The sequence below is a fragment of the Phocoena phocoena genome, chromosome 10 (genome assembly GCF_963924675.1).
Source record: "Phocoena phocoena chromosome 10, mPhoPho1.1, whole genome shotgun sequence".
NCBI lineage: Eukaryota > Metazoa > Chordata > Mammalia > Artiodactyla > Phocoenidae > Phocoena > Phocoena phocoena.
In genome coordinates this window covers 38,096,224-38,121,891 of record NC_089228.1, presented here as the reverse complement: position 1 = coordinate 38,121,891, position 25,668 = coordinate 38,096,224, and the positions used below count along the sequence as shown (strand labels likewise).

Sequence of the window (25,668 nt, the reverse complement as noted above, 5' to 3'; positions counted from 1 at the left end):
GGGCTCACATTGTCATTCTTGGTGCCCCCACCCCCAGTGCATCTGGTTGGGGGGGGCGCGGTTGGGAAGTTGGCACTGGTTTTCGCCTGGAGGGAGCAATATGTTCAGACAACTGGTGCTGGGCTGCGTTTACCCAACAGCCAGTCTGCCTGGGGAGACAATATTTGAAAAACATTGTATGGAAACTTGGGCCTGCTGGGGGTATGGGAGTTCTGCAGGGGACACTGAGGCTGGCTCAGACCCTGCCCCAGGCCTGCTGGCCGTCCTCGCTCCCCTTCTTTGCCCTCTGTAGGCAGAGCTGGAAATTTTCCTGGCAGGAAGTCCTTCTGTATGTCTGACCTGGATCCCTCCTGCTGTGATTTCAGTAAAAGTAGACCCTACTGTTCTTTGACTCTCCTTTTCTGGCTGCTGTCTCTCTCTCACTCTAGGCCATCTGTGTGTGTCTCACTCATCCTCCACTCCCTCATGCTCCCAACCCCAATAATCAGGTTCAGATTTCCCTATACTAGAAGGAGAGATTTGGCTGGAGCCAGCAGGACTGGACCCATCTCTTCCCTCATTCCTTGAAGTGGGAGAGGGAAGGAACAGCCCATTTGGTTGGGGGTGGATGCAAGGGAACTAGAGAGGGCTGTAAGATCACCTGCTTGAGCTGAGCACTGTGAATGGAAGTCAGGAAGCTGTGATGCGGGGAGGGTTTGAGTCTCCCATGGCCCCTATTAGTCCTGGGACCCTAGGCTGCCCTCAGTGGCTGGTCTTTAGACCCATTGTTTGGGACAAGAAAGAATATGAGGTTTTCACACTGAGGCATTCATGGCCCCAGTCTGAGGGTGTGAGCAAGGAGACACCCATCGCCCTATTTATTCAGATAGGGAAACTGAGGCACCTTGGGCAGAATTACACAGGGAAATGTTGGTAGGGCAGGATACCCCACTCTGCCTCACACATTGCAATCTTGCTCCCCCTCCCAGGTGTCTAGCCGGCTGCCTGATTTCTGGGCCCTAGGCCCCTCCCACAATGCCTGTCGCTGGCCTCCTCCTCTGGGCTTCCCTACTGACTGGGGCCTGGCCAGCCACCCCAACCCAGGACTACCTCCCGGCCACGCCCCGGGTCCGGCTTTCATTTAAAGGTAAGAGGCTGCCTTGCTGTTCCCCAGCATCCTCCTCTGTCCAGAGCACTTGGCCCTGTTGCACAGGAGAGAGGAGAGGTCAGAGCAAAAAAGGACAAATTGTGCAGCCACATGGGTCACACTGGGTGTGTTGGGGCTGACAAAGGAGGTGGTGACTTGCTGGGAAAGGCTGGAGACTGGACTACTTAGATATTTGGAGAAGGGTCCTGAGTCTGGGCTGCTGCTTTTTTTTTTTTTTTTTTTTTTTTTTTGGCTACATGGCATGAGGGATCTCAGTTCCCCGACCAGGGATTGAACCTGCGGTGGAAGCATGGAGTCTCAACCACTGTATCGCCAGGGAAGTCCCCAGACCGCTTCTAGAGCCAGAATATGTGGCCTCTGGGTTTGAGTCTGCAGAGCATCTCCCTCTGTGTGATAACTGGGGTGACAGAGGTGTCTTGCCTTTCAAACTTGTGTTTGCAGAAGCCCTTCCCTGGGTTTCCCTGGTGGCGCAGTGGTTAAGAGTCTGCCTGCCGATGTAGGGGACACGGCTTCGTGCCCCGGTCCGGGAAGATCCCACATGCCGCGGAGCGGCTGCGCCTGTGAGCCATGGCCACTGAGCCTGCACGTCTGGAGCCTGTGCTCTGCAACTGTAGAGGCCACAACAGTGAGAGGCCTGCGTACCACAAAACAAAACAAACAGAAGCCCTTCCCTGCCACTGGTCCTGCCCTGCCTGGTGAGACAATCAGGGCAGACACTGAGGCCTCCGAAAGCTAGAGGAGCAGGACCTGCTCTGCTGGGCTGTGGGTGCTTGAGGAATCTTCCTATGGGTCTCCATGTGGGAGGGGTTCCCAGGAATTGGGGAGGGGGCTCTTGGCTGTGACTAGAGACTAGACCACCCGGTAAGTTCAGGGAGAGCACGTGCTGTTCTGACAGGCCTGACATCTCCAGTGAGCACTTTGCTTGAAGTCACTGGAACGTTACAATGATGAGTTGGGGTCTGCAGAATGAGATGCTAGTCCCCTGGCTCCATCACCTTTGCAGCTAACCCACTAGGCAGGTGAACACATGTGCCACACATACTCTCCAGGCATACCGATGGCTCACTCACTAGCCACTTCCTCGAAGGTGTGCATGATCCAAGAGTCTATCCTCGGCCTGGGATAAGGGACAGCAGCCATGCTTGGGGGACCTGGGGTCACCGCTGAGTTCTCAGCCTTGGCCTTCCTCTGGCCCAGGGTCACTTGGTCCAGCTGCCTGCCCTGAGTGGGACTGACTCAGCCCTGGCTGACCAGATTTCCGGATGCACTTATAAGGGTGAAAGGCTGGGCCTACCTTTCCTTCCTCAGGCTTGGCTGAGGCCCAGCCCCCACCTCACCATGTTCCCATGTCCCCCAGCAGAGCCCCTCTCCTGGCTCCATATTACCTGTGCAACTTGATGGGGGAGTGGGGAGTGAATTTCTGAGGATGTGCCTGGAAGGAGTCCTGCACAGGGCCTGAGAAATGGGCAGAAGAGTTGGTTGTTTGGGTTGTAAAAGACAACTTCTCTCCTAGGCCTAAGAAGGTGAGATACTTATTCTGCTGATATCTCTACCCTTTCCTGGTGGAAGTCCTCGGAGCTGATTAATAAATATTGAAGGGGCCTGGTCCCCCTCTCACCCCATTCCAAGCCCATGGTGCCAGCAGGGAGAATAAAGCATCCCCTCCCCCCACAGGGGCAGGGCAGGTGACTTGGTTTCCGCACCCCTGGGATCCTGGAACCAAGACGTCCACTCTGGGTATTACTTTTGTCATCACCCTGGAGACCCATGAGAGGAAGCAGGAGAAACAAGATATTGGGAGGGTCTCTGTACACTCCTTTTAAACCTTCTTGGACCTGCAGGGGCAAAGGGGCAAAGGCTTTTGTTCCTTTCTTCCAGAGAGGGAAACCGAGTATCAGGCAAGGGCAGGGCCACGGTCAGGCAGGAGGCAGAGGAGAGGCCAGAAATAGTGCTGGTGCTCTGGCCTTGCCGACGCCTGAAGCCCACATCGGTCAGGTCGATTCCCCCTCAATTAGCTCTGAAGCTGACACCCACAGTGACTAAAAGCCCAACTCACTGGCAGCCAGCCTGTGGCGCTGACTCTTGTGGCAGCCTGGGGTGGGGCTGTAGGCTGCCTGGGGCCACCCCATCCCCAGGCCTCTGTGCTTTTGCACGGGCAGGTTTCCCTGTCCTGAATGACCTTTCTGTTTCCTACTTGATCTCCTATCCTACTTTATGCTTAGATGTCACTTAGTTTAGCAGATTCTTGAGTACCTGCCATGTGCCAGGCCCTGTGCTGAGCACTGGGGACTGTGCAGTGAACAAGATGGGGTGCTCACAGACAAAGTGGCTGAAAAGACAATGGACACCCAGCTGGCCGGTGACTCCTGGGAACTCAGCACTTACTGTGCACCAGGCCCTGTGCACCCCTCTCCCCCCTCATGCTGGATGGTCTCAGGCAGCTCATGCCTACGATGCGGCCCTCAGTGAGGAGTAGGCCCTCACTGATCATTTGTGGAGTGAGAATAGAGACCAACACCTACAGAACCTGGACCCTGGCCTGGCTGTGGCCAGGGCTGGGGGGAGCTTCTCCTCCTGTATATACAAGAGGGGCACAGAGAGGGCTGCTCTTGGGAACACTGGTGGTCACTGTGGCTTCATGCCTCAGTTTCTCCATCTGTGCCTTGGATGGATATAGCAGCTGCCATACCAGGCCTCAGGGCCTCCCTTACCCTAGGCACATCCCCTCCCTTGCCTGGGTCCTGCTGCAGTTGGGAGGTGCTAGTTCCGGCCTAGACGGGCCAGACCCTCTAAGCCGGAGGTTCTGGTATGAGGGGCCATACTGCCCAGGGCAGATAAAGGAACAAAGGCCGGAACTGGGCCAGGCTTGGGCTTGCTGCCTGCCCATCCGCCTGGGCACCCCAGCCAGGCCTAAAGCTGAGAGAGGGTTTAAGGGAGAAGGGACCCAGGGTTCAGTCAGAGTGGGGAGACTCCTATGGCCCATCTGCTGAGCTTCCATCAGCAGCACAGCCAAGGTCATGCAGAAATGAGGGGTCAAGTGAGGAGGATTTTCAGGAGCAGGAGAGCTATTTTTTGAGAGCTCATGGATGCTTACAACTAGAGAGCCTGGGCAGCAGGACCCTCTTTTCACCACCTATCCTTGCCTGGGCCTGGAGTCCCCTTAACCCCAGAGTCACTGGCCAAGCCTGGGAGAAAAAAACCTCTCCCTTCCCCCACCCTGAGATGGTCCAAGCCCTGGGGTACCACCTCCCACTGCAGAGGGAGGTGTGAGGGCCCTGCCAGGTCCTTTGTTTAGCTTGGGGAATGTTTACTTTTTCCCAGGAAGCCACCCCCACAATACACTGCTGCTGCCTGGGCTGGCTTTGGCCAGGACTTGAGGCCAAGAGGTGTTTGGAGGGGGAAAGCGGTCTTGTGATGACATGAGGTGGCTGGGCTACTGGGGAAACTGAGGCCGGAGTAAGGAGATGGAATGGAAGGTCACCTTCCCAGGGGAGGTCAGGAAAGATGAAAATAATAGAAATAACAGTAGGTACCCATGATAATAACCAAGTGGTAGTCCCTCCAAGGCCTGGGGAGGGGGACTGCCTGGGTATCCTGTGAGGAATCAGACCCAGAGGCTTTCCCGGGTCACTCAGGAGCAGGACTAAGATGGAGCCTGGCTCTGCCTGATGTCTGAACCTGTCCCAGTACTGGGGGTGGAGGGCAGGTTGGGGATGCAGGCGCAGCCCTCTTCCATGGGCTCCGGCTCGGGCTTGGGCTCGAGCTCCAGGACCCTGCAGTGCCGGCTTTAGCCTGCCCAGCCTCACTTCCCAAGGAAAGGGCTGGGTTTGCACTGGTCAGTCTTCTTGTGCTCTCTACCACTGGAGAAACAGCACTTGGGTTTGCTTATTTCTTATGAATCCAGTTGTCCATCACCCCAGCCCCTCCACTGATCAGAGTCCTCTAGGAAGCTCTCTCCCTTCAGAGAAGGAAAACCAGGGTCCAGGAGTGAAAAGGGCTTCTATGACCAGAGCAGCCCTGGGGTTCAACCTTCTCAAGAGTCTGGGTGTATCTGGCTTGCTCTTTGGGAAGGACATTTTGCAGGTGGAGGGTGAACGGGTTGGTGCTGGTCAGTGCCCACCAGCCCTCCTCAGCCCAGCTTCTGAGCCTCTGGGGCTATTGGGCCCATAACAGTGCCACCACTTACATCATTTGCGTGTGGCATTTGAGAACCAAAGTCGCCAGGTCTCCTTATTAGGAAATGAGATCGGAGGTTAGGAAGGGTCACAGTCCATTTACTTCACCCAAGGGGGAGTGAGTATGGGGTGAATACGGATTGAATTGGAAGGGCCTTTAGCAAGCCTCGACTTAGCTGGCCTGACTGAACGGTGTGAGGAGTGGGGCTGGGGAGCTTAAGGACCCTCCCTTGCCCACCAGGGGGGCTCCCTGGCCAGCCAAACAGGCTTGGAGCTTCAGATTGCAAGGGACAGGTGAGAAGGCCCAGGAACTTGGAGGCCAGGGGTGCTGGGTAGGTGGCTTTGACAGCTAAAGGGGGACTTGGAGCTAGCAAACTGGGGAGGTGTGGGTATTCCAGGATGAGCCTGATGAGGGAGGAAGGAAGACCCAAAGCATGAACTTGAGCCGAGATCCCTGCGTTTCGAATCTCAGTTTTCCTGGAAATGAGAGCCGCCTCACTCCTGAGAGGGGACTTGGAAATGGCCGCTTTGGGAGTTGGGAGGTCCTGGGTGCTGGTTGGCTGCCCCTCAGCTGGCCAGGGATCAGCCCTTGGAGAGAGCGGGGCAGGTCCTTGTGCTTGCCGAGAGCCTGCCTGAGGCCCAGCCTGGGTCAGCCAGGCCAGGGCCTGAGGCTCTCAGCTGTGGTCCTTCCAGGTCCAGCCAAGCTTCAGATGGGACCGCCACTGGCTGGGCCTCCGCAGCACAGGCCTTGTCTCTGGTTCCCTGGCACGACGCCCACCCCTCCCTCCCTGGCTCCAGCTTCCCTTGGCACGGAGTGAGGAGCTGGTGCATGCTCAAGGAGTAAATCATGTTCCTTGGCAGCCCCCACTGCTTCGTAATCGTAAAGAATTTAAAGAGAAACCACCAAGATAAAAATCTCATCCTGGCCCATAAAGGCATCTTTCACCCTGTGGCTTGGGAGGTGGCGGCCTCAGAGTGGGCTCCTGGCTGTCTGCACCTGTGTGTGTGCACCTCCAACCCTGTGACCTCTCCAGAGGTGGTGGGGAGCCCAGAGGGTGTCTTCAGAGCTGTGGGTACTTGGCTTCTGACTCCTGGGAGACCTCCCGCTCCTCCCCCAGGGCAGGCGGTGGGACACTTAATTTGGTAGAATGAAGAGGTGGTGCTGTGTGTGCTCAACCAGAGAGCTGGCCCTGAAGGCAGGCAAACCTCTATCCTACCTTGTCAGCTGTGTGATCTTAAGACAAGTAGCTTAGGCTCTCCCACCCCCGGTTTCTCCATGTAAGGTAGGGATGGCAGTGGCCCCATGGAAACGGCATCCTGAGGTCTCAAGCTGCCTAGCTTGCATCCTGGCCATGGGTAGACCTTGCGTAGTGAAGTCCCTCTGTGTCCCTGCTGCCTCACCTGTAAAATGGGGGCAAAAATGGTGCTGACTTCATTGTGTTTTGTGCATTAACTTTTTTTTTTTTTTAAATGCTTGGCTTTTTTGTTTGTTTGTTTTGTTTTGTTTATTTATTTATTTATTTTTGGCTGTGTTGGGTCTTCATTTCTGTGCGAGGGCTTTCTCTAGTTGTGGCAAGTGGGGGGCCACTCTTCATTGCGGTGCGCGGGCCTCTCACTATCGTGGCCTCTCTTGTTGCGGAGCACAGGCTCCAGACGCGCAGGCTCAGTAGTTGTGGCTCACGGGCCCAGCCGCTCCGTGGCATGTGGGATTTTCCCAGACCAGGGCTCGAACCCGTGTCCCCTGCATTAGCAGGCAGATTCTCAACCCCTGCGCCACCAGAGAAGCCCTGTGCGTTAACTTTTTGTGAATACAGTTATGGCTCTGGCAAAGGAAGTCTCAGAAACTAAGAGCTACTCTGAGGGTGGCAGACACCCTCAGAGGGCTGAGGGCTGATCCTGGGGGTGCCCCAGGAGTCCGTACTGCCTCACCTCTCCCTCTAGATTTCTAACCTTTGGTAAAGCAGATGGTGTTTGGAAAGGACTGCAAGAGGGACCCTGAGCCCTGTGGATGGAGTGGGGTCAGGAGGAGGAGGATGCCTACCATGGGTGTCTGGACAGGATTTGTGGAGGAGGCTACATCACAAACGGGAAGGGAGATTTCGGGAGCGGGAAGAGCAGGAGCAGAGGCGGGGTGTGTGCGGTGCAGCAGTTGGGGAAGGGCGAGACGCTAGATGGAGTCTTGCTCTTGGTGCTAGGATATAGAGTTTGCACTTTCTCCTTGTGGTTTTTGAGCTCTTTTTTTCATGGCAGAGGTACCAAATACATACTGGGAAAAAGATAATGCATTTGGGGAAGGGATGCCATGGAGGGGGCTCTCCCAGAGATGAGTGTCCCAGTCTGGTTGGGGCCCACGATCTGCTGCAGTGACACAGCCCGCAACCCCCCCGACCCCACACCCTGCACTGTTCTAGCTCCTACAGCTTGTGCTAGGGGTGACCAGACCTGGGTTACTCACTTGGGCATCTACATGACTGGCCCGAGAGTATGTTTTCTTGGCCTGACCTGGCGCTGTCCTGGGAATCTGAGCCCTGCCTCAAGGGAGCCCTTAGAGCTCTGGAGAAGCAGAGAAGATTCCTGCTGCATTTTTCTTAGAAATAGCAAGAGGGCCTTTGCCAGAGGCCTGGATGCCAGAAGGCTCCGATCTGAATCCAAAGCCCAGCTCACGTGGGTGCCTGAGCTTGGCAGGCCTGCAGGCCCCCGCCCCCCAGGCTGCTGAGCAGCCCCTGGGAGAGGGTGGATGTCTCCTGGGGTTGCTTACTGATCCTGACCTGGCAAAGAATGGGGTCTGGGCGGTGGCTGCTGGCCTAGGTTCCAGGAGGCCAGCCCGTGGCGGAGGGAGGCTCAGCTAGGCTGACCTGTGGCATCCTCACAGGGGCTGCTGGCAAGTATTGCCTATCTGCTGTATCTCTGCAGGGCAGAGACAGCCCCAAAGCAACAAGCCCCTCCAGGGACCAGGAGGCCTCTGGGGCGTGAGGCCTCAGCTCCACCCCCTTCCCCCAGTCTTCATCCTTCCTTCCTTCCCCTGATCCCCCCTTGTCTGCATCTCCTCCCATCACTACCATGACCCCTCCGTGGCTTCCTACCCGGACATGCTCTTTCCTCTAAGGTCTCTGCACCCAGCCAAGGGCCTTGTTTCTTCCCGTTTAGGGCTCAGTGCTGATGCCCTCGTTTCCTTCCAGGGGCAGAGTCCACTGTGTGGACCTGCTGGTCCACCAGCCTGGGTGGCTCCTGTCAGTCCTACACTACAAGTGTAGAGCAACAGCTAGAATGTGGGGGCCTCCTGGGCTCCTGCAGCACCTGAGGTGGAATGGGTGGCGCTCCAGGCTCCTCTGCTCAAGGCTGCTCGCGCTGTCATTTTGCTTAGCACTCTCCAGTCCTAGCACCAGGCCTGTGTGGAGCACTCGCTGCTGCTTTCTGGACTGGCGACCAGCTAAGTCATGCCTGGAGTCCTGACACAGCCTCACCACATCCCTCAAGGCTGACCCTGAGCACACATCTGTCTGTGCGGTGCCTCAGTGTCCCCATCTGAATATTGGCGGGGGGGGGGGCGCTAAGACTGTCTGGGACATCCTGGGAATCTCTGGGTGGGTGATGTGAAGGGGCTGCAGGGACCCCAGGAGTCTGAGGAGGGCAGAGATGGGGGCTGGGCCCAGGGCAGGGGGAGGGTCTTGACACCCACCAGCCTGTTGGTCCCATCCTGGCCTGTCTGTCTGGTTGATTTATCAGAGTAAATGAGCCATGGAGAGTTTGTTGTCTTTTGCAGTCACAGGGAGGAGGAGGTGGTGGAGGAAGGAGTGAGGGGTTTCCGGGCCAGGTCTGGAATGTGGGAGGAGGGGTGGGCTCCCCGAGGCCTGTGGAACTGGAGGCTCTGATACACTCTGCCCACCTGAGAAATGGATTGGTGCCACCCTCCCCTCAGGACCAGCCCCTCTTCCCACCCCCTTCCCACTTCTTGGGGCACATTCCAGTGTGAGCTGCTTGCCTGGCCCAGGCCCCCTCCTCCCACCCCAGGCTCAGGGACCGCCTTGACCCTTCAAGCCAGCCTCCTTGACCACACTGTGTCTTTTCCAAGCTGGGCAAGAGCTCTGAACTTTGCCTGGCCTGCGGATGCCCAAAGGTGTCCTCCTAGGCAGCCGTGCATGCCATCCGGGTCCAGGTAGGACATCCTGGCCCCCTGAGCCACCAGCCCAGACCTAGAACAATCAGGCACCATGTGGTACTGGGGTTGGGCAGGGATCAATGGAAGCACCGAGGCTGGAGGGCTCCCTACCTGCTGGGACACAATGGTCTAAAGTCACTGGACATCCTTAGTGGGGAGAGATGTAGAACCTTTGCTGTCCACCACGTGTGTGTGCCAGGGAGTGACTCTGCTGCCCCTTCCCACCTGGCTTTTTCCCGGGTCAGGATGAGCTGTGCCCCCAGCCTGTCTTCTCCTGGGCGGAGCAGGTGGGCGCTGGGGCGGAACGGGCGTGGGAACAGCATGCCTGGGCCTGCCGGTCCCAGGCCCCAGGCCCCAACCCCCAACCCCCAGCCCTTAGCCCCCAAAATGGGAGGGAAGCCTGCAGCAGAGCTTAGCCCAGCTGGGCTGCTCCAGCTCGGCTCCAGCTTGGTGTTTACTGAACAGCTGCGATGTTTACAGTAGCCCTATAGAAGGGACCCCTTGTTCCAGAAGATTTCCCATCTTGTGGGTCCCACTGGGGGCTCTTCTGACCTCACCACCTCTCCGCACCCCTGGGATAGGCATGTCAGGGTGGCAGGGACTACAACCATCTCCACCCTCTCCAGCGCTGGGCCAGTGTCTTGGCACCTGCCCCTCCACCATTCACTCTGGCCTTGGGTCCCTCTCCCCTGGAGGAGCTGACATTCCCAGGAAGTGGCAGCTTTAAGTGATGAAATACGGTAACTGGGTCCCCAGTTCAGACTTTTAAATTAAATTCAATCAGAGCCGTTATTGAATATAAACACATGGAGTCATTTACATGTTAATTATGTTGAATGGACTATGAGGCCATAATTAGTTGCTAATTGGGTGAGAGTGGCTGTAATTGGTTTTGTTGGCACTGACCTGGCTCACCTGCCTAGGGGGAAGAGGGGCGAGTATGGATGCCTCCTAGGGAGGCTTCTGGGTCTCCGATCTGGACAGCTTGATCCAGAGATGGGATTGAAGAGGACAGATTTTGAGGGGCTTGGGACCAGAGGAACCTGGAGCCTACCCCCCAGCGAAGAGGCAGCTTAAGCCCCAGGCAAAACCCTGGGTCTGGCTTCTAGGGGTTCCCATCTAGAACATCCCTAGGGATGGGGTGGGAGGTGGGACTGGGAGAGCCAGCCCCTGAATCAAAGGTGACAGCCTCTTCTGCCCAGCCCCATGTGGGACCTGGACCTGAACAAATGGTAAATGCCTAGGAGAGGGTCCATGGGAGTACAAGGCAGATGCCACCCTGGTATGTCAAGGCAGATGCTGGGGCCCTGGATTGGCCTGGCCAGGGTTGGAGTCTTGGCATTGAGGTACGAGTAAGGTGGATGTGCTGAGCAGGAAGAAAGGTGCATGCAAAGGCTTTAGGGAGGCCCTGCCCCCATGGCCAGGGGCTGAGGCCTTCCGGCTGGCCGCTCATTAAAAGAGGATTAGGCCGAGAGCCAGTGGGTCAGCCCAGCCCCTGGGCCTTCCCTCTGGGGCCCCTCACAGCTTGAGGGAGTGGTAAAGGGGCCGGGGGCCAACCCTCCCTAGAGCCCATGGGAGTGTCCAGGAGGGACCCTGCCATTCCTGCTGCTGCCACTGCTACCATCTCCTTATCCACCTCAGTTTCCCTCCTCAGAAGGGCAGGGGGATAAAGTACTGACCAGAGACCCCGGCCAGCACCCCCACCCCTCACCCCCAGCCTCATTTCTCTTCATCTTAGGGATTAAGGCTGGACCAGCCCACATGAAGTCAGAGGTCAGGGCTGAGCTGCCGGGACCTGTCTATCACCTCCCAGTACCCAAGCACAGCCCAGGGAGGTGACCCTGTCCGTCAGGGCCTGCTGCTTTGTAGGGCTGTAACCAAGGGGGCGGGGTACCCATCTCTGATCCAAGACCCCCCTTTTGCAGCAGCCCCTGCCTCACTGGCAAGCAGACCTGGTGTCCTAGAGACAGGCAGCAGGGGTCGGGGGCCGCCCACTCGGGGTCTGCGGGTGAGGGCTGCAGACACGCCTCCTCAGTGCTGTCCTCGCCCACCACCTCCTTTAAAGTAAGGCATCATCAGCTGCTTCCCAGAGAGGAGGAAACAGAGACCCCCAGGATTAAGCCTCCTTTACACTGAGAAAATTCCTGCCTCTGGACCTTTGCCAGGCCGTTGTGGGCCAGGACCCCAAGTGTCTAACGGCCATGGGAGAGTGCTAGAGGCTGGAAACGACTGCGGAAATGAGGTGTCTGATGCCAGAAAAGGCTCTTCCTTCCCCATGACGGGAAAAGCCTTCCCGGATGTCACCCCACCCAACCTGTGCCCAGCCTGGATGAGGGCATGGGGGTGGGGAGCTCTTCCCTGGAGCATCACTCAGGCACACCACCCTCCCTCCCCAAGGTCAGAGCTTATGCAAACTTGAATCCCTGACACCCACAGAGCCTTTGGTTGTGCCCAAGCCCCTCCCTCTGTATTGTCCTGGGGGTGGGGGAGGGGCGACACTCCTGCTATCAGAGCTGGGCCTGGGGCAAGTGAGCAGAGGTGGGGACTGGCCTGAGGACAGGAGCAACCTCAGTCCGTGTCAGCTCCCCCACATCCATGCCCCCTCAGGCCCCCAGGTCCCCTTGGCCCAAGTCCCTGCTCCTCAGTGGGGCTGAGGGCCAGTAAGCTCTAGCCCTGCTGACACTGCAGGTGTCAGAGCAGCATGCCCAGGGCTACTCAACCACCATCCGCCCTGACCCGGGCTTCTTGGAGGAGTGAAGGCCCCCTGTTCCTCTACCCTGCGGCAGAGTGAGGAGGTGGGACAGCACACCAATTTCACTCCTCACCCTGTGACCTAAGGTGAGCACCACTCTCCCCTGGGCCTCAGTCTTCGTGTCTGGAGCTGGGGATGCAGGGCTGTCATGGGGACCCTTATTTGAATTCTTTACTACAATCTGGCATGAGGGAAATGAGTGCTCCGAGACCGCAACTGGGGTCATGAAGCCCATGCCAGAGCCAGAGATCCCTCCCCCTTGCTCCCACCCATTTCCTACCCCACACAGCCTTATGGGGGCTCCCCACACCTGCCTTAGTTTCCACAGAGACCAAAACATCACATCCTGTGACAACAGAGCCATTGACGCCATATCCCGTGGCCACTGGGAGCGGTCCCGAGGGTCCTGAGTCATGTGCCCTGTCAATGGAGGACGAGTCACCTTCCGGCCCTGGCCCTCCCAACAGGCAGTCCCCACCACCAAGGACTGGCTCTGCCGGCACCTGACCCTCCTTTAGCCCAAAAGGCCATGGACCTGGGTGGGAATATCACGCTCCATGCACACTGACATGTCACTTCCCTGCTCTGTGCCTCTCATCTGTAATTTGGATGTTAATGAGCACAGGGCTTTGCACATAATAGGTACTGGATGACTAAGTAAGAGGCTCCCTCCATTCCCACCTCTACCAAAGGGCTCAGGCACAGAGAGTTGAGAGGGAGGATGTCAGATCAAGGCTGGTCTCCTGCTCCTCACGTAGGTCTCAGTTGCCTCATCTGCTGAATGGTGTCTCCTCTGTCTGTACTTGGGAGGGGGACTTGGACTTGGGGGTCATGGCACTGTAGAGGGGGAGGGTCTGGATTATAGGGACCCAAGGCTAGGCGGGGATGGGAGGGTAGACATTATGGCTGGTTGTATCCCTGGGGCTAGATATTTGGAGCTCCCCGCACCTTAGGTGTCTGTGTCTGAAGGTGCCCACTTCAGCCTCGCCTCCCTTCCCCCCACTGCCCCCCAAACGCCCCCTAGCCCAGCAGGACGGGTAAGGGCACAGTCAAGGCCATGCCCCCAGCCAGGGTATAAATAACCCCTGGCGGGCTCTCCCAGCCTGGGGGGGCTCCGCTGGCAGCCCCACTTCCTCTCTGGCCACTTCCTGGCCCTGGGTTGGCGAGGGGGGGGAGTGTTTACTTTCCTGTTGTCACTATGGCCGGGTGGCCAGGCAGGGGACTCCGAGTGGCCCAACAACAGGTGCAGGACAGGTGCTCAGGCTGCCCTGCCTAGGACTTCAGAGGCACCGCTGATGAGGCTGTAGCCAGGCAGGGATCGGCCCTTTGATCCCTTGGCGTCCCTGCGTCCCAGTGGTGGGCCAAGGTCATCACCTGTATTCTCTTGCTGCCATAGTCAGGGCTGGGCAGGGCAAAGGCCGTTGCCCTGCCCAGCCCTCAGATGTGGGCTCTGGGTCTGCTGTGGGACTCCCCTGGCTCCCAGCCCACCTCACACACCCATCTCAGCACATCCTGAAGCTCCCATTCAGAGCTGCTCTCCCATTCAGAGCTGTGCTCTCAGGCACAGCCCCTCCAGCTCCATTCCCGGGTCTCCAGCACACAGCAGGGGTCAAGTTCAGCCAGGCCAGTCAGAGACAGCAGCCTTGACTAAATGGGATGGGGCCACCTGCTTGTTCCACCTTCAGGCAGCATCTATGGCTCTCAGTGACCTCAGATCCCAGGGCTCAGATTCTCCCTCTCCAGACCTCCCCCTTGATAGCCCCACCTGTGAAATGGGTTACCAGATGTGGGGCAGGGAGATGCGATGTATAAGTTCCCCTTGGTGGATGTGTCATCTGATGTAGGACACATATGTGCGTGTGTGTATACCTGGGCCGTGTGCATGCATACATACTCCTCTGTGTGCTGCCATCTCTAGCCTCCTGTGCTGGTGAACATTCATCACCCTCACTGCAATCTCTTCTCTCCTGCGGAGCTAAAACTAGCTGGGGGTGGGTGGAGGAGGGACTTGCCAAGGGGACCCCTCGGAACTCCCTCTCCCAGAGGAAGGTTCCCAAGTTTCCTGGAGTCCTCTGTCATTGGCCTATCATTAGCCAAGTTTCCTCCTGTCTTTCATCCCCAGAAAGGAGGACTTTCCCTCAGCAACCTGAGGGTGAGAGGGCCAGGGCTGCCAGACTCACAGAAGGGAAACTGAGGACTCAGCTGGACCCTGTCGCCAGCCCTGGGGATGCTGCGGCACTAGGGGGAGGGCCTCTTTCCTGGGAAAGACTTCCTGGATGGTTCAGAGTGGCCTGAGGATTCCACCATCAGCAACCCTGTGGGGTCTGGGGGAAGCCCAAGGTCTGTTGGGCAGTTTGGCTCCAGCAGGGCTTTCCGGTGTCCTGGCTAACCTTCTTCAGGCAAGGTGGGGACCTTGCTGTGTGCCAGCTTTGCCCTCTGTCTTGTTGGCAGCTGGGGTGAGGACAGGGCTCCCTGGCTCTGTGCCAGCATTTGTGAGCTGTCCTGGTTGCACCTGCCCCCCACCCCTCTGTTCATTAACCCTTTTAGGCCCCTGTGGGAAGCTGGCCCCACCCTGAGCATGGGAACATTAACTCCCCACCTGAGCAGAGAGTCTTTGATGCCATCACACACCCTGGCCCACGCCCGCTGCCCTTTCATTGGGACCCAGAGACTGGCTGGGGTGCCGATGAATCAGTGCCCCGGCTTTGGGTGTGGCCCCTTCCCTGGCCTGCCCAACTGTCCCACGTTCTCCTCCCAGAATGTCAGGGACTAGAGAGGGAACCCAGCAGGCCCTGGAGGGGAAGCTGGGGGTTTAAGGTGACCGTGTGGTGGGGCTACCCCCTCTGTCAAAGCGGGTATGGGTGGATGGTCTCCAAGAGCCCTCACTGCTGCTCTGCCCTCTGCCCACAGAGCTTAAGGCCACAGGCACGGCCCACTTCTTCAACTTCCTGCTCAACACAACTGATTACCGAATCCTGCTCAAGGACGAGGACCATGACCGCATGTATGTGGGCAGCAAGGACTACGTGCTGTCTCTGGACCTGCATGACATCAACCGCGAGCCCCTCATTGTAAGGGCCAGCCCAGATGTGGTGGGGAGATGAGGGACGCGCGCCCCAGGGCTGGGGGCCCTTCCAGCGGGCCCTCTGACCTCCATCTCTGGCAGATCCACTGGGCAGCCTCCCCACAGCGCATTGAGGAGTGTGTGCTCTCAGGCAAGGATGGCAACGTGAGTGCGGTGGGGTCACAGGTGGGGTGGGGGAAGGTGGCGGCGGGGGACAGGGGACTTCAGGAAGGCACTGGGGCCAGGCAGGCATCTGGGCACTTCCTTGGCTTTCCCTCTGGCCCCAGGGTGAGTGCGGGAACTTCGTCAGGCTCATCCAGCCCTGGAACCGGACACACCTGTATGTGTGCGGGACCGGCGCCTACAACCCCATGTGCACCTATGTAAACCGCGGCCGCCGCGCCCAGGTAAGCCTCGCCCACCCTGGCCCTGTGCTGCCCTCACTGATAGCTACCTTCCAGGGTTCTGATGGGAGGATGGGCTTGAGCCTCAGCCCTGCCACTTCCCGGCCCTGTGACCTTGGGTGAGTGACTTCTTCCACCTCTCAGAGCCTCAGTTTCCTCTCCTGAAAATGGGGCTAACAGCTGCCTTTCTCACAGGTCGGTGTGAGGAGGAGGCAGTGAGCTAACGCTCTCAGAGGTCTTAGCACTGTGCCTGGCATGTAGTGAGCGCTTCCTCCATATGTGGACGGTGCCCCTGCAGCCAAGCCAGAGGGCCTGGTGGGGGCCTCAGCATCAGGAGGCTGGACGCCTGGGTCAGCTTCTGCCATACGGCCTGGGGGAGAGCTGCCCCTTCCTCAGCTCTGCCCCACCCTGCCTGCTTTTGCCCTCCTCCATTTCCATGTGGGCATGCGTGTGAGCTGGTGTGACCTTGTAGGGAGTGTGTGAGAACGATTGGACCTAAGGGGCACAGGTGTGTGCAGGTGTGCCCCAGCTGTGTGTATGTGTTCACACAGGGGTGCATATATGTGCTCTGGGGGCTCAGGTGCTCCCATGTGTTCCTGGCATGTGTGGTGTGAGAAGCTGGCAGCCCGAGCCCGCTCCCCCAGCCCCTGCCACCCCTGGCTCTAACCCGTATTCCTCGTCTTCTCAGGCCACGCCCTGGACCCAGATGCAGGTGGTCAGAGGCCGAGGCAGCAGAGCCACCGATGGTGCCCTCCACCCGACGCCCACAGCCCCACGCCAGGTGGGCCTCATCCCTTCAGGCTCTTGCCAGGCAGCACTGCCTCTGAACCGAACTCATCCTGGGCCTGGCCTTCCAGCCAGGAGCCTGCACCCCAGGCCAGCCTCCCCCGGGTCTTCCGTCCACCTCTGTGTCCCCCTCCCACTCCTTCCCCTGCAGTGCCCTCAGCCTCTGAAGGCATTCCCAGTTGGACTCATGTCAGCCTCAGTGTGACAAGAAATCATGAAGCCATCAGGTGGGAAAGACAGGAGCCCTGGGGACAACCATGCCTCCGCCCTCAGAACACGTGTGTAGACATGCGTGGGCACGCGTTGGGCACTCTCCAACCCACACCTTACTTAGCACCCAGCGTGGGAAAATGGCACATGTGTGCAGCCTGACACATAGCTCTTAGGTGTCCATGCGCCATGCCTCACTTGGGGCACGGGTTAACCCCTGGGGTGGGAGGGGCAGAGCTGTGTGTCTACTAGACTTGACCCAGGACAGGGCTGAAGGACTGGGCCAGGGCTGGGGGGCGCTGGGGCTGGGCAGGGGCGGGCAGGGGGGCAGGGGCTGCCGGTGAGTGATAGAGCAAGTGGTCGCTTGAGCTCGCGTGTCTGTGGCAGGGAGTGCTGAGAAGTGGGGCCGCTCAGACTCTGCGTGTGTGGGCCCAGGGTGTGAACAGTGGGTTCCATGTGTTGGCAGTGATGCGTGCCGAGCTGTGTGTGCAGCCCCGTGTGTGCAGGAAGTCATGTGTGCAGAGTGTAACTGGAAGCAGGCCTGTGTACACCTTCCCATCACCATCCCTGCCACCTGCTGCCACCTCCTTCCTGCCTCTGTGCCTCTCTCCTCTTCCTCCCTTAACCTCCTCATGAGCTCGTCCTGCCCAGTGCCTTCACCAGCCTTCCTCCTAGCATCTTCAGGGATGGGCTGGGAGGCATGGGGCGGGGGGCCTTTGTGAATTCCACGTGGTCTGGGCTGGACCCCTCAGCTCCTGGCTCCCTGCGGAGACATGTGGAGCTGGGGGCTCTGCTGAGGGGCAGGGAAAAGGCCCTGGCCTATTAGTCTATCCTGAGACCACAGGTAGGGCACAAAACCCGGCGACAACGATAACCTCAGAGCCCTCTGGCCTGGTGGGACCTGATGGCAAAGGACAGGATCCCAGGCCTTTGGCCAGTAACCCTGCCCTTCATGGCCCAAGACAGGCAGCCACAGCTCAAAGAGTTGTGCCTCTGTGTCCCAAGGGGGCCCTGGCCAGAATCTTCCTGAACCAGTTGGCATGGAGGGGCTTCAGCCCCTATAAGCCCACCTGATGCCCCTCTCATGGTCCCCAAAGCAGAGTCCTCCGAGACGTGATTCCCAGGTCTTATCTGAGATCTAGACCAGGAAGCACCTCCCTGGGAACCCTCAGCACCGCCCTGCCCTGGGAGACCTGGCAAGATAGAGTTAAAACCCATTGAAATCTGGGGAGTGGAGCAGGGTGGCTTCAGGGTTTCCCTGGGGGCTCGCTCTCACCCTGGGAGCTTGATGACCCTTGCCTTTCGTGTGCGGGATGGCTTGGATGATGCCGAGCCCCTCTCTGCCTTGCAGGATTACATCTTCTACCTGGAGCCTGAGAAACTCGAGTCAGGAAAGGGCAAGTGTCCCTACGACCCCAAGCTGGACACAGCCTCAGCCCTCATCAGTGAGTGCTCCCACCCCACCCTGGTTCTAAAGCCTAAAGGTGTGACTTCTGCCTCTGGAGCAGGGAGCATGGCACCAACACTTTACCGCAGGGAAGAGACCATGAAACTGCTGTGTCTGAAACCTGCCCCCCCATCACCCCCACAATGTGGCCCCACTTGGCAAGGGGAAGGGTACAGACCAGACCCCAGTGTGCGCAGAGGGGCAGAGACTAGGTGGTATGAGCCTCCATCTATCCCCTCGAATGGGGGTGTGGTGGGCGCAGGGGACAGATTCTACCCTGAAATCCACAGTGTGGTCCATGCAAAGGCCAGAACCCTCCTGGCCACAGGCTTCCTGGAAGAGAAGACAAGTGGAGTCTGTACTGAGGGTGGTATGAGGCAGTGGTCCCATAGCATGTTCTCGGATTGTCTGTCAGGCTGGGAGAGGCCCACAAGGCAGCACCAATGGAGAGTCCTGGCCCAGAGACCAGCTTGGGGAGTTTGTTTCTGGTCTGGCCATGTTTCTGGTCTGGCCAAGTGTCTGGGAGAGTTGGGAGAATGTTTTCTGGGGAGGAGTCCTGCCTGGGGCCTCAGAAGCAGCTGTTGCCCCTACCCCCAGGTTGGGTGAGGCCACTGCTGACCCAGGTCCCTGCACTCTGCCTACTTTCTGGCTGCCCAACTGAGTCTACCTCTCAGCAGCTACTGGGCAGTGTGCCACCTCCAAGCCTGGGAAAGGCAGAGGGTGGGCATTATCCTCTCCCTCTTGGTGAGTAAGAAGGTCCTAGCCGGATGGCAGGGTCCAGACCAGGGAGTCTGATGGGGGAAGACAGGGCCTGCCCTGGGGGAGTCTAGAGGGAAGACTTGGAGTGGTGTGCTGGAGCCAGTGTGTTTGTCAAATTTTCTGTTCAAATTTTCAGGTATTCTGTGAGCCAGCTACTAAACACAGCTATTGTTAGAAAGCAAATTATATACACTTACAGTTAAATAAATTACTTTGAAAACAAAGGTAAAAATACTCAAAACTCATTACTTGCTAATTATTTCACTACATTTTATTATTATCTATGTTCTTGAGATTATTTACATTTCTCGTATCTATGGGGTGGGAACACTAGACAATGGTTTTGGCAGGTCTTCCCAACTCTACTTTCAGTGAGTGACCTCAGGTTAGCAGCTTGAGATCAGCCATGGTGGGAGTATTTACACCACAGAAATTGGCTCTGGCTGCTAATCAGAGCCAACTGCTGCTAATCCCAGTCCTCCCAGAGCCAGTTGTTAAAACATTCACCAACGCCCCACTGATACAATCGCCCTGGAGAACCTGAGGGGGAGATGGGACCCTGCCCTGGAGGTCATGTGTGCTGTGCACCGGCCTTAGCCAAGGGCGTCCCCCTGACTGACCCACTGGCCCACCCACAGACGAGGAGCTTTATGCAGGTGTGTACATCGACTTCATGGGCACCGACGCGGCCATCTTCCGCACGCTTGGAAAGCAGACGGCCATGCGCACGGATCAGTACAACTCCCGGTGGCTCAATGGTGAGCAGAGCCCACAACACCTCCAGTGGGCAGCATGTCTGGGGTGCGGCACAGAGATCATAAAGAAACACTCGTGGGAGAATTTTTGGCCCTTGACTGGCTGGAGCAGGGGTAGTTTCTTATCCCGGGAAGACTCGGGGGTCTTCTTGTACCTGGCCCGGGAAAGAGGCTTTGTCCAAGGAGGGTGCGGTTCACTGACACCTGCACACCTGCAGACCCTTCATTCATCCACGCTGAGCTCATCCCTGACAGCGCCGAGCGCAATGACGACAAGCTCTACTTCTTCTTCCGTGAGCGGTCTGCGGAGGCACCGCAGAGCCCCGCCGTGTATGCCCGCATCGGGCGGATCTGCCTGGTATGAGGCCCCTTGCTGCCCCCTCCCCAGGCCCAGTCCTGGTTCCATCAGCCCTGCTCTGTCAGGGTCTTTGAGGTGAGTGAGCTGATCTGACCCAGCCCCTGCCCCCTGCCCCCCAGAACGATGACGGCGGCCACTGCTGCCTGGTCAACAAGTGGAGCACATTCCTGAAGGCAAGGCTGGTCTGCTCTGTGCCAGGCGAGGATGGCATCGAGACCCACTTTGACGAGCTCCGTGAGCACCCGGCAGGCGGGCGGGGGCCTATGGCTACTGCAGGGGATGGCGGCCGGATGGGTGGTCAGGGGAAGCCTGGTGCCCCCCACCCAGGAGTGGGCAGGGCCTTGGGGCTCGAGGCCAAGGTACCCTCCCAGCTCCCTCTCCTTCTGTCCCCAGAGGATGTGTTTGTCCAGCAGACCCAGGATGTGAGGAACCCAGTCATTTACGCTGTCTTTATCTCCTCGGGGTGAGACTGGGGCTGGGGCCGGCAGTGGCAGGGTGTGGCTGAGTAGGGAGCTGTGATTTGTGGAGGACCCCATCCTGCTGGGGAGCTGTGGGTGAGGGCAGGCTGGGGAGGGACCCTGGGCCAAGGGTCTGCCCCACCCGCAGCAGCAGCCTGCCTTGCCCGCAGCTCTGTGTTCCGAGGCTCTGCCGTGTGTGTCTACTCCATGGCTGACATTCGCATGGTCTTCAATGGGCCCTTTGCCCACAAGGAGGGCCCCAACTACCAATGGATGCCCTTCTCAGGGAAGATGCCCTACCCACGGCCCGGCACGGTGAGGACCCCACTCACTCCACCTTTCCCTTTCCTCTCTTTCCACGAGAACTGTGCTGGATCAGGCCCTTTGCAGACATGGGCCGCACCATCGTGGCACTCACAGCCAAGTTGGCGGGGGCGGGGGCGGAGGTGGACCATACACACATAAACTCACCATTCATCCTCAATAAAGCTGAAGTTAAAACAAAACACACCGTAAGGAAAACTCCACCGTTTACACACAGTGTCGGGCTGTGAAAGAATCCAGTTAGAATCCTGAAACAAAGATGGTGGCTGGGTGTGGCAGGCTGCTCCCTCTGGGAGGCTGTTTGGAGGCTGAAAGTTGTAGGGAAGTCTTCAAGGCAGGCTGGAGATGGGGGTGAGCAGGAGCCCCTGCAGTAGTGGGAGGCGATTCACCTGATCTTGGTGTGACATGGACCACTGCGGGAGTCTAAGCAGGAGAGCTTCGTGATCGGATCACATGCCTAGGGTGTTAAAGGATCTCCGGGCCTGCCATCCTGCTGAGCAGGGGTGGAGCTGGGGAAGTGGTGCACTGGAAGAACAGTCAGAGGAAGGAGACAAGCGGGTGGGGATGAGGACCTAGAAAGGCCATTGTCAGCTCTGCCAAACGCTGCCACAAAGTCATGGCACATGAAGCTGGGGAGATGGCCATGGGATTTGACCATGTGAGACCTTGGGACCTCAGCTGGTGCAGGACGTGCAGAGAGGTTGGGTATTGGGCAAAAGCCCAGATGGGTGTTCTGAGAAGCGGAGCAGGTGGAGCTGGTGGGGACAGACAGAGCGGAGATCTCTTTTGAAGCTAATGGGTCCAGGGTGCCCTGGGCAGCCTGGGCCTGACACTCATCACCTGCCTGCAGTGCCCTGGTGGAACCTTCACGCCATCCATGAAGTCCACCAAGGACTATCCTGATGAAGTGATCAACTTCATGCGCACCCACCCACTCATGTACCAGGCCGTTTACCCTCTGCAGCGGCGGCCCCTAGTGGTCCGCACAGGCTCTCCTTACCGTCTCACCACTGTTGCCGTGGACCAGGTGGATGCAGCCGACGGGCGCTATGAGGTGCTTTTCCTGGGCACAGGTACCCACTGCTGCTCCCGGCCCCTCCCACACTGGGCCCACTGGGTGGAGGGTACTGATCCATAGGGCTGGGCCCTGCCCTGCTAGGGGGTTATTACAGGGTTGTCAATGTCAGCTCTGCCATCTTCATCCTTTGGAGGCTTCTCTCTATTACCAGGATAACTGAGAATGGGGATGGCGAAACCCCATTTTCATCCCTATCCCTGGTGGCCGGGAGAGCAGGGACACTGGGTGCCTGGGGACCCATGTTTGGGCAGAAAGAGGGAGGACAGAGCCAGACACCTCCAGCATACCTGGGTCCAAATACTGACACACGTGCTCTCGTGTGCACATGCAAACTGCACCCACCGCTGTTCCAGTAGCCCTCAACATAAGGGAACACTTCCTGCAGCCTGTTCGCAGCTTCCCAAAATGAGGGTCTGGGGTCAGAGGAGCAGACTCTAGCTGTGACTCCCCCCTTATCCAGGGCCAGTCTCCTTAGACCTCTTCCCCTCATCTGGGGGCAACTCTTCAACCTTGGCAACTCTCCCACTCCACTGCCCTTGGGGGGTCTGGGCCCTGGTGGGGGAAGGGGCTGAGGCTGGTGCCCCTTTCCCAGCGTCCTCAGCCCCACTGAGGCCCTGCCCGGCCCGTTCCAGACCGCGGGACAGTGCAGAAGGTCATTGTGCTGCCTAAGGATGACCAGCAGATGGAGGAGCTCATGCTAGAGGAGGTGGAGGTCTTCAAGGTGGGTGTGACACCACCCAGTCCTGTCCTCCTCACCATGGCTCTCCTCAGTACCACCTCCTGACCTCAGACCTCCAGGTCAGGACAGGAAGGGGGTCCCCAGGGTCATAAGCTAATCCCTCTCTTCTTCTAGGACCCGGCATCTGTTAAGACCATGACCATCTCTTCCAAGAGGGTGAGTTTTGGCGAGGTGGGCTGAGGGTAGGGATGGAGGCTGCTTCACTTTGGGGTCAAGCCCTTGGCAAAGAGATGGGGACACTGAGGCACAGCACAAGAAGGGGAGGAGCCTGGCCCAACTGGCTCCTAAGGAAGGTTGGCTATGGGGAGGGAACTGACAAGCTCCTACCCCTGCCCACAGCAACAACTGTACGTGGCCTCAGCCGTGGGCGTCACACACCTGAGCCTGCACCGCTGCCAGGCATATGGGGCCGCCTGTGCCGACTGCTGCCTTGCCCGGGACCCCTACTGTGCCTGGGATGGCCAAGCCTGTTCCCGCTACACAGCGTCCTCTAAGAGGTGTGAACCCCGAGACCCTTGGAATTTTGGCCACCAGACCCAGGGCTCTGTCCTGGAGGTCTAGAGGTGGATGTGATATTACCCTCGGGGACTTTATGGGTGAGACATCCTACCCTGGAGTTTTAGAGCTTTATAGTTTAGAGCTATAGAGACTTGGGGGGCAAGTTTTCTTGGGAATACTCCTTCAGGAGCTATCTTCATCCAGGCGGAGCCGCCGGCAGGACGTCCGGCACGGGAACCCCATCAGGCAGTGCCGTGGGTTCAATTCCAACGGTGAGTGCTCTATGTCTCACCACTGGGTGCTCCTCGGTGCGGAGCTGTGCAGCCCACAGAGCTGCTCATGGGGCCCCCACTGGAAGGATTCTCACATGGTCTGTGGGGGTGAGGGGGTGAGGGGTTTTGGAGAAGGGATGTCCTCGGCCACCCCCTCAAGGAGTGGATGCCTGATGGCACAGCCCTGCCTGTATAGGTGGGTATCCCTGTATATGCCCCTCGCCAGCTTGCAGTCTGCCAAGAGGTAGTGCTGCTTTCACGTGGCACCCTCTTGTTCTACAGCCAATAAGAATGCCGTGGAGTCTGTGCAGTATGGCGTGGCAGGGAGCGCAGCCTTCCTTGAGTGCCAGCCCCGCTCGCCCCAGGCTACCGTTAAGTGGCTGTTCCAGCGAGATCCGAGTGACCGGCGCCGAGAGGTGATTTCCTGTGCCCCACAGTCCTCACCATGGTTGGGAGAGTCCCTTGTACAGTCGAAATTCTACGTGGGTGAAATGTGGTATAGGAACCAAACTGGGGCAGCCCTCATTCTAAGAAAGTCCTTCCAAGCTCCCTTCCCTATGTGGAGATCATTTGGGTGAATCCAGTTATATGGAAACTCTGTGGGGTGTCCATATTACATGGAAACTACTTGTAGGCATGCCTTTTTATATGAGAATTCCATGTGTGTACTTTATTGGCAGTATACCTCATTCTATGGAAATGTCACGTGGATGAGTTCCAGCATATGGAAATTCTGTGGGGTAGCTTTCCTATTGTGGAAATACCTTCTAGGCAATCCCTTCTACATGGAAATTCTATGAGGGTGCCCCAACATCTCTTTATTCTCATTAAATAGAAATTGTGTGTAGGCTCCAGAATTCTCTTTGTACAGAATCCCCTTATGGTCATTCCTCCTGAAATGGAAGTGTTTATTATTCAGATGTTATATGGAAACTTGTTTTTCTTGGTATATGGAAATTCCACACGGGTGCCCCTGCATGGGGTGGCCCCAGAGGTGGTCTGATTGGGGAGCTGGCCGGGGCAACAGGGTGGTCCTGCAGCCCCTGAGCCCCAGCCCCTGCCCCCACAGATGCGTGCAGACGACCGCTTCCTGCGCACGGAACAGGGCTTGCTGCTTCGCGCCCTGCAGCTTGGTGATCGCGGCCTCTACTCCTGTACAGCCACCGAGAACAACTTCAAGCATGTCATCACACGAGTGCAGCTGCATGTACTGGGCCAGGACGCCGTCCATGCTGCCCTCTTCCCACCCCCAGCTGTGAGCGTCCCACCGCCCCCAGGTGCCGGGCCCCCCACACCCCCTTACCAGGAGCTGGCGCAGCTCCTGGCCCAACCAGAAGTGGGCCTCATCCACCAGTACTGCCAGGGCTACTGGCGCCATGTGCCCCCCAGTCCCAGGGAGGCCCCAGGGGCACCCAGGCCTCCTGAACCCCAGGACCAGAAAAAACCCCGGAACCGCCGCCACCACCCGCCGGACACATGAGGTCTGCTGTCTGAGCCCTGCGATGGGCCGGCCTAGTCCTCGTCCCTTTTAATATAAAAGATAAATATATATATATATATATATATATAAAATATCTATATTCTATATACACCCTGCCCCTGCAAAGACAGTATTTATTGGTGGGTTGTAAATAGCCTGCCTCAGCGGCAGCATCATCCAAAACTTAGACCCATGCTGGTCAGAGACGGCAGAAAATGGAGCCCACCTAACCAGGCCCAGCCAGTTGGCCGGGCCAGGCCAGGACCACACAGTCCCCAGGCTCAGCTGGGAGTCTATCTGCTCGACAGCCACCGCCAGGATCTACAGGACACAGGGAAGGAGCAAGCTCTACCTGGATGGGGCACGGACTGTACACCTTCGCCCATGTTTGCTGGTGGCATACATGTGGATGCGAGGACTGCTTTGGAGACCGGGGGTGGGAGTAAGGGCTCAGATGCGCTCAGAGAAGGGAAGAAGGGGCTGGCACAGGATGCCGGCCCCTGCCTGGGAGAGGGGCACTCAGTCAAGGCCAGCCCTTTCCTGGGTATTTATTCTCTATTTATTGGGGACAGGAGAAGAGGAGCCCTGCCTGGGTGGGGCAGCCCCTCCAGCCCCTCCTTCCCTCCCTGCCTGGCCATTCTACCTCCTCTTTGCTTTCTCCGTGCTGCTGTGATGCAGGGGCTGGGAGAAAAGCAGAGGGGCCAGGCTCAGGCAGCGCTGAGGGGAGAGGGGGTCATGGTGGAGGCCTGGGGCCTGCAGGGGCTCCCCAGGGCTCCCTTCTGCCCACCACTTCAGATGATGGG

General features: G+C 58.2%; 1 protein-coding gene across 2 annotated transcripts; it reads left to right on the top strand.

Moving 5' to 3' along the window:
* Positions 1-1,014: 1,014 nt before the first annotated feature.
* On the top strand, positions 1,015-24,865 carry SEMA3F (semaphorin 3F). Of its 2 annotated transcripts, XM_065886442.1 has the most exons (18): positions 1,015-1,126; positions 15,144-15,304; positions 15,400-15,462; positions 15,585-15,704; positions 16,390-16,482; positions 18,049-18,142; positions 19,542-19,661; positions 19,877-20,016; positions 20,136-20,250; positions 20,410-20,479; positions 20,645-20,789; positions 21,649-21,871; positions 22,509-22,597; positions 22,730-22,771; positions 22,955-23,112; positions 23,318-23,385; positions 23,668-23,801; positions 24,455-24,865. In XM_065886442.1, exons 1-18 carry the CDS (start codon positions 1,015-1,017, stop codon positions 24,863-24,865), a joined length of 2,358 nt encoding a protein of 785 aa, XP_065742514.1. The 2 variants fall into 2 exon arrangements, with proteins under 2 accessions (XP_065742514.1, XP_065742515.1); XM_065886443.1 differs by lacking the exon at positions 16,390-16,482.
* Positions 24,866-25,668: the final 803 nt, after the last annotated feature.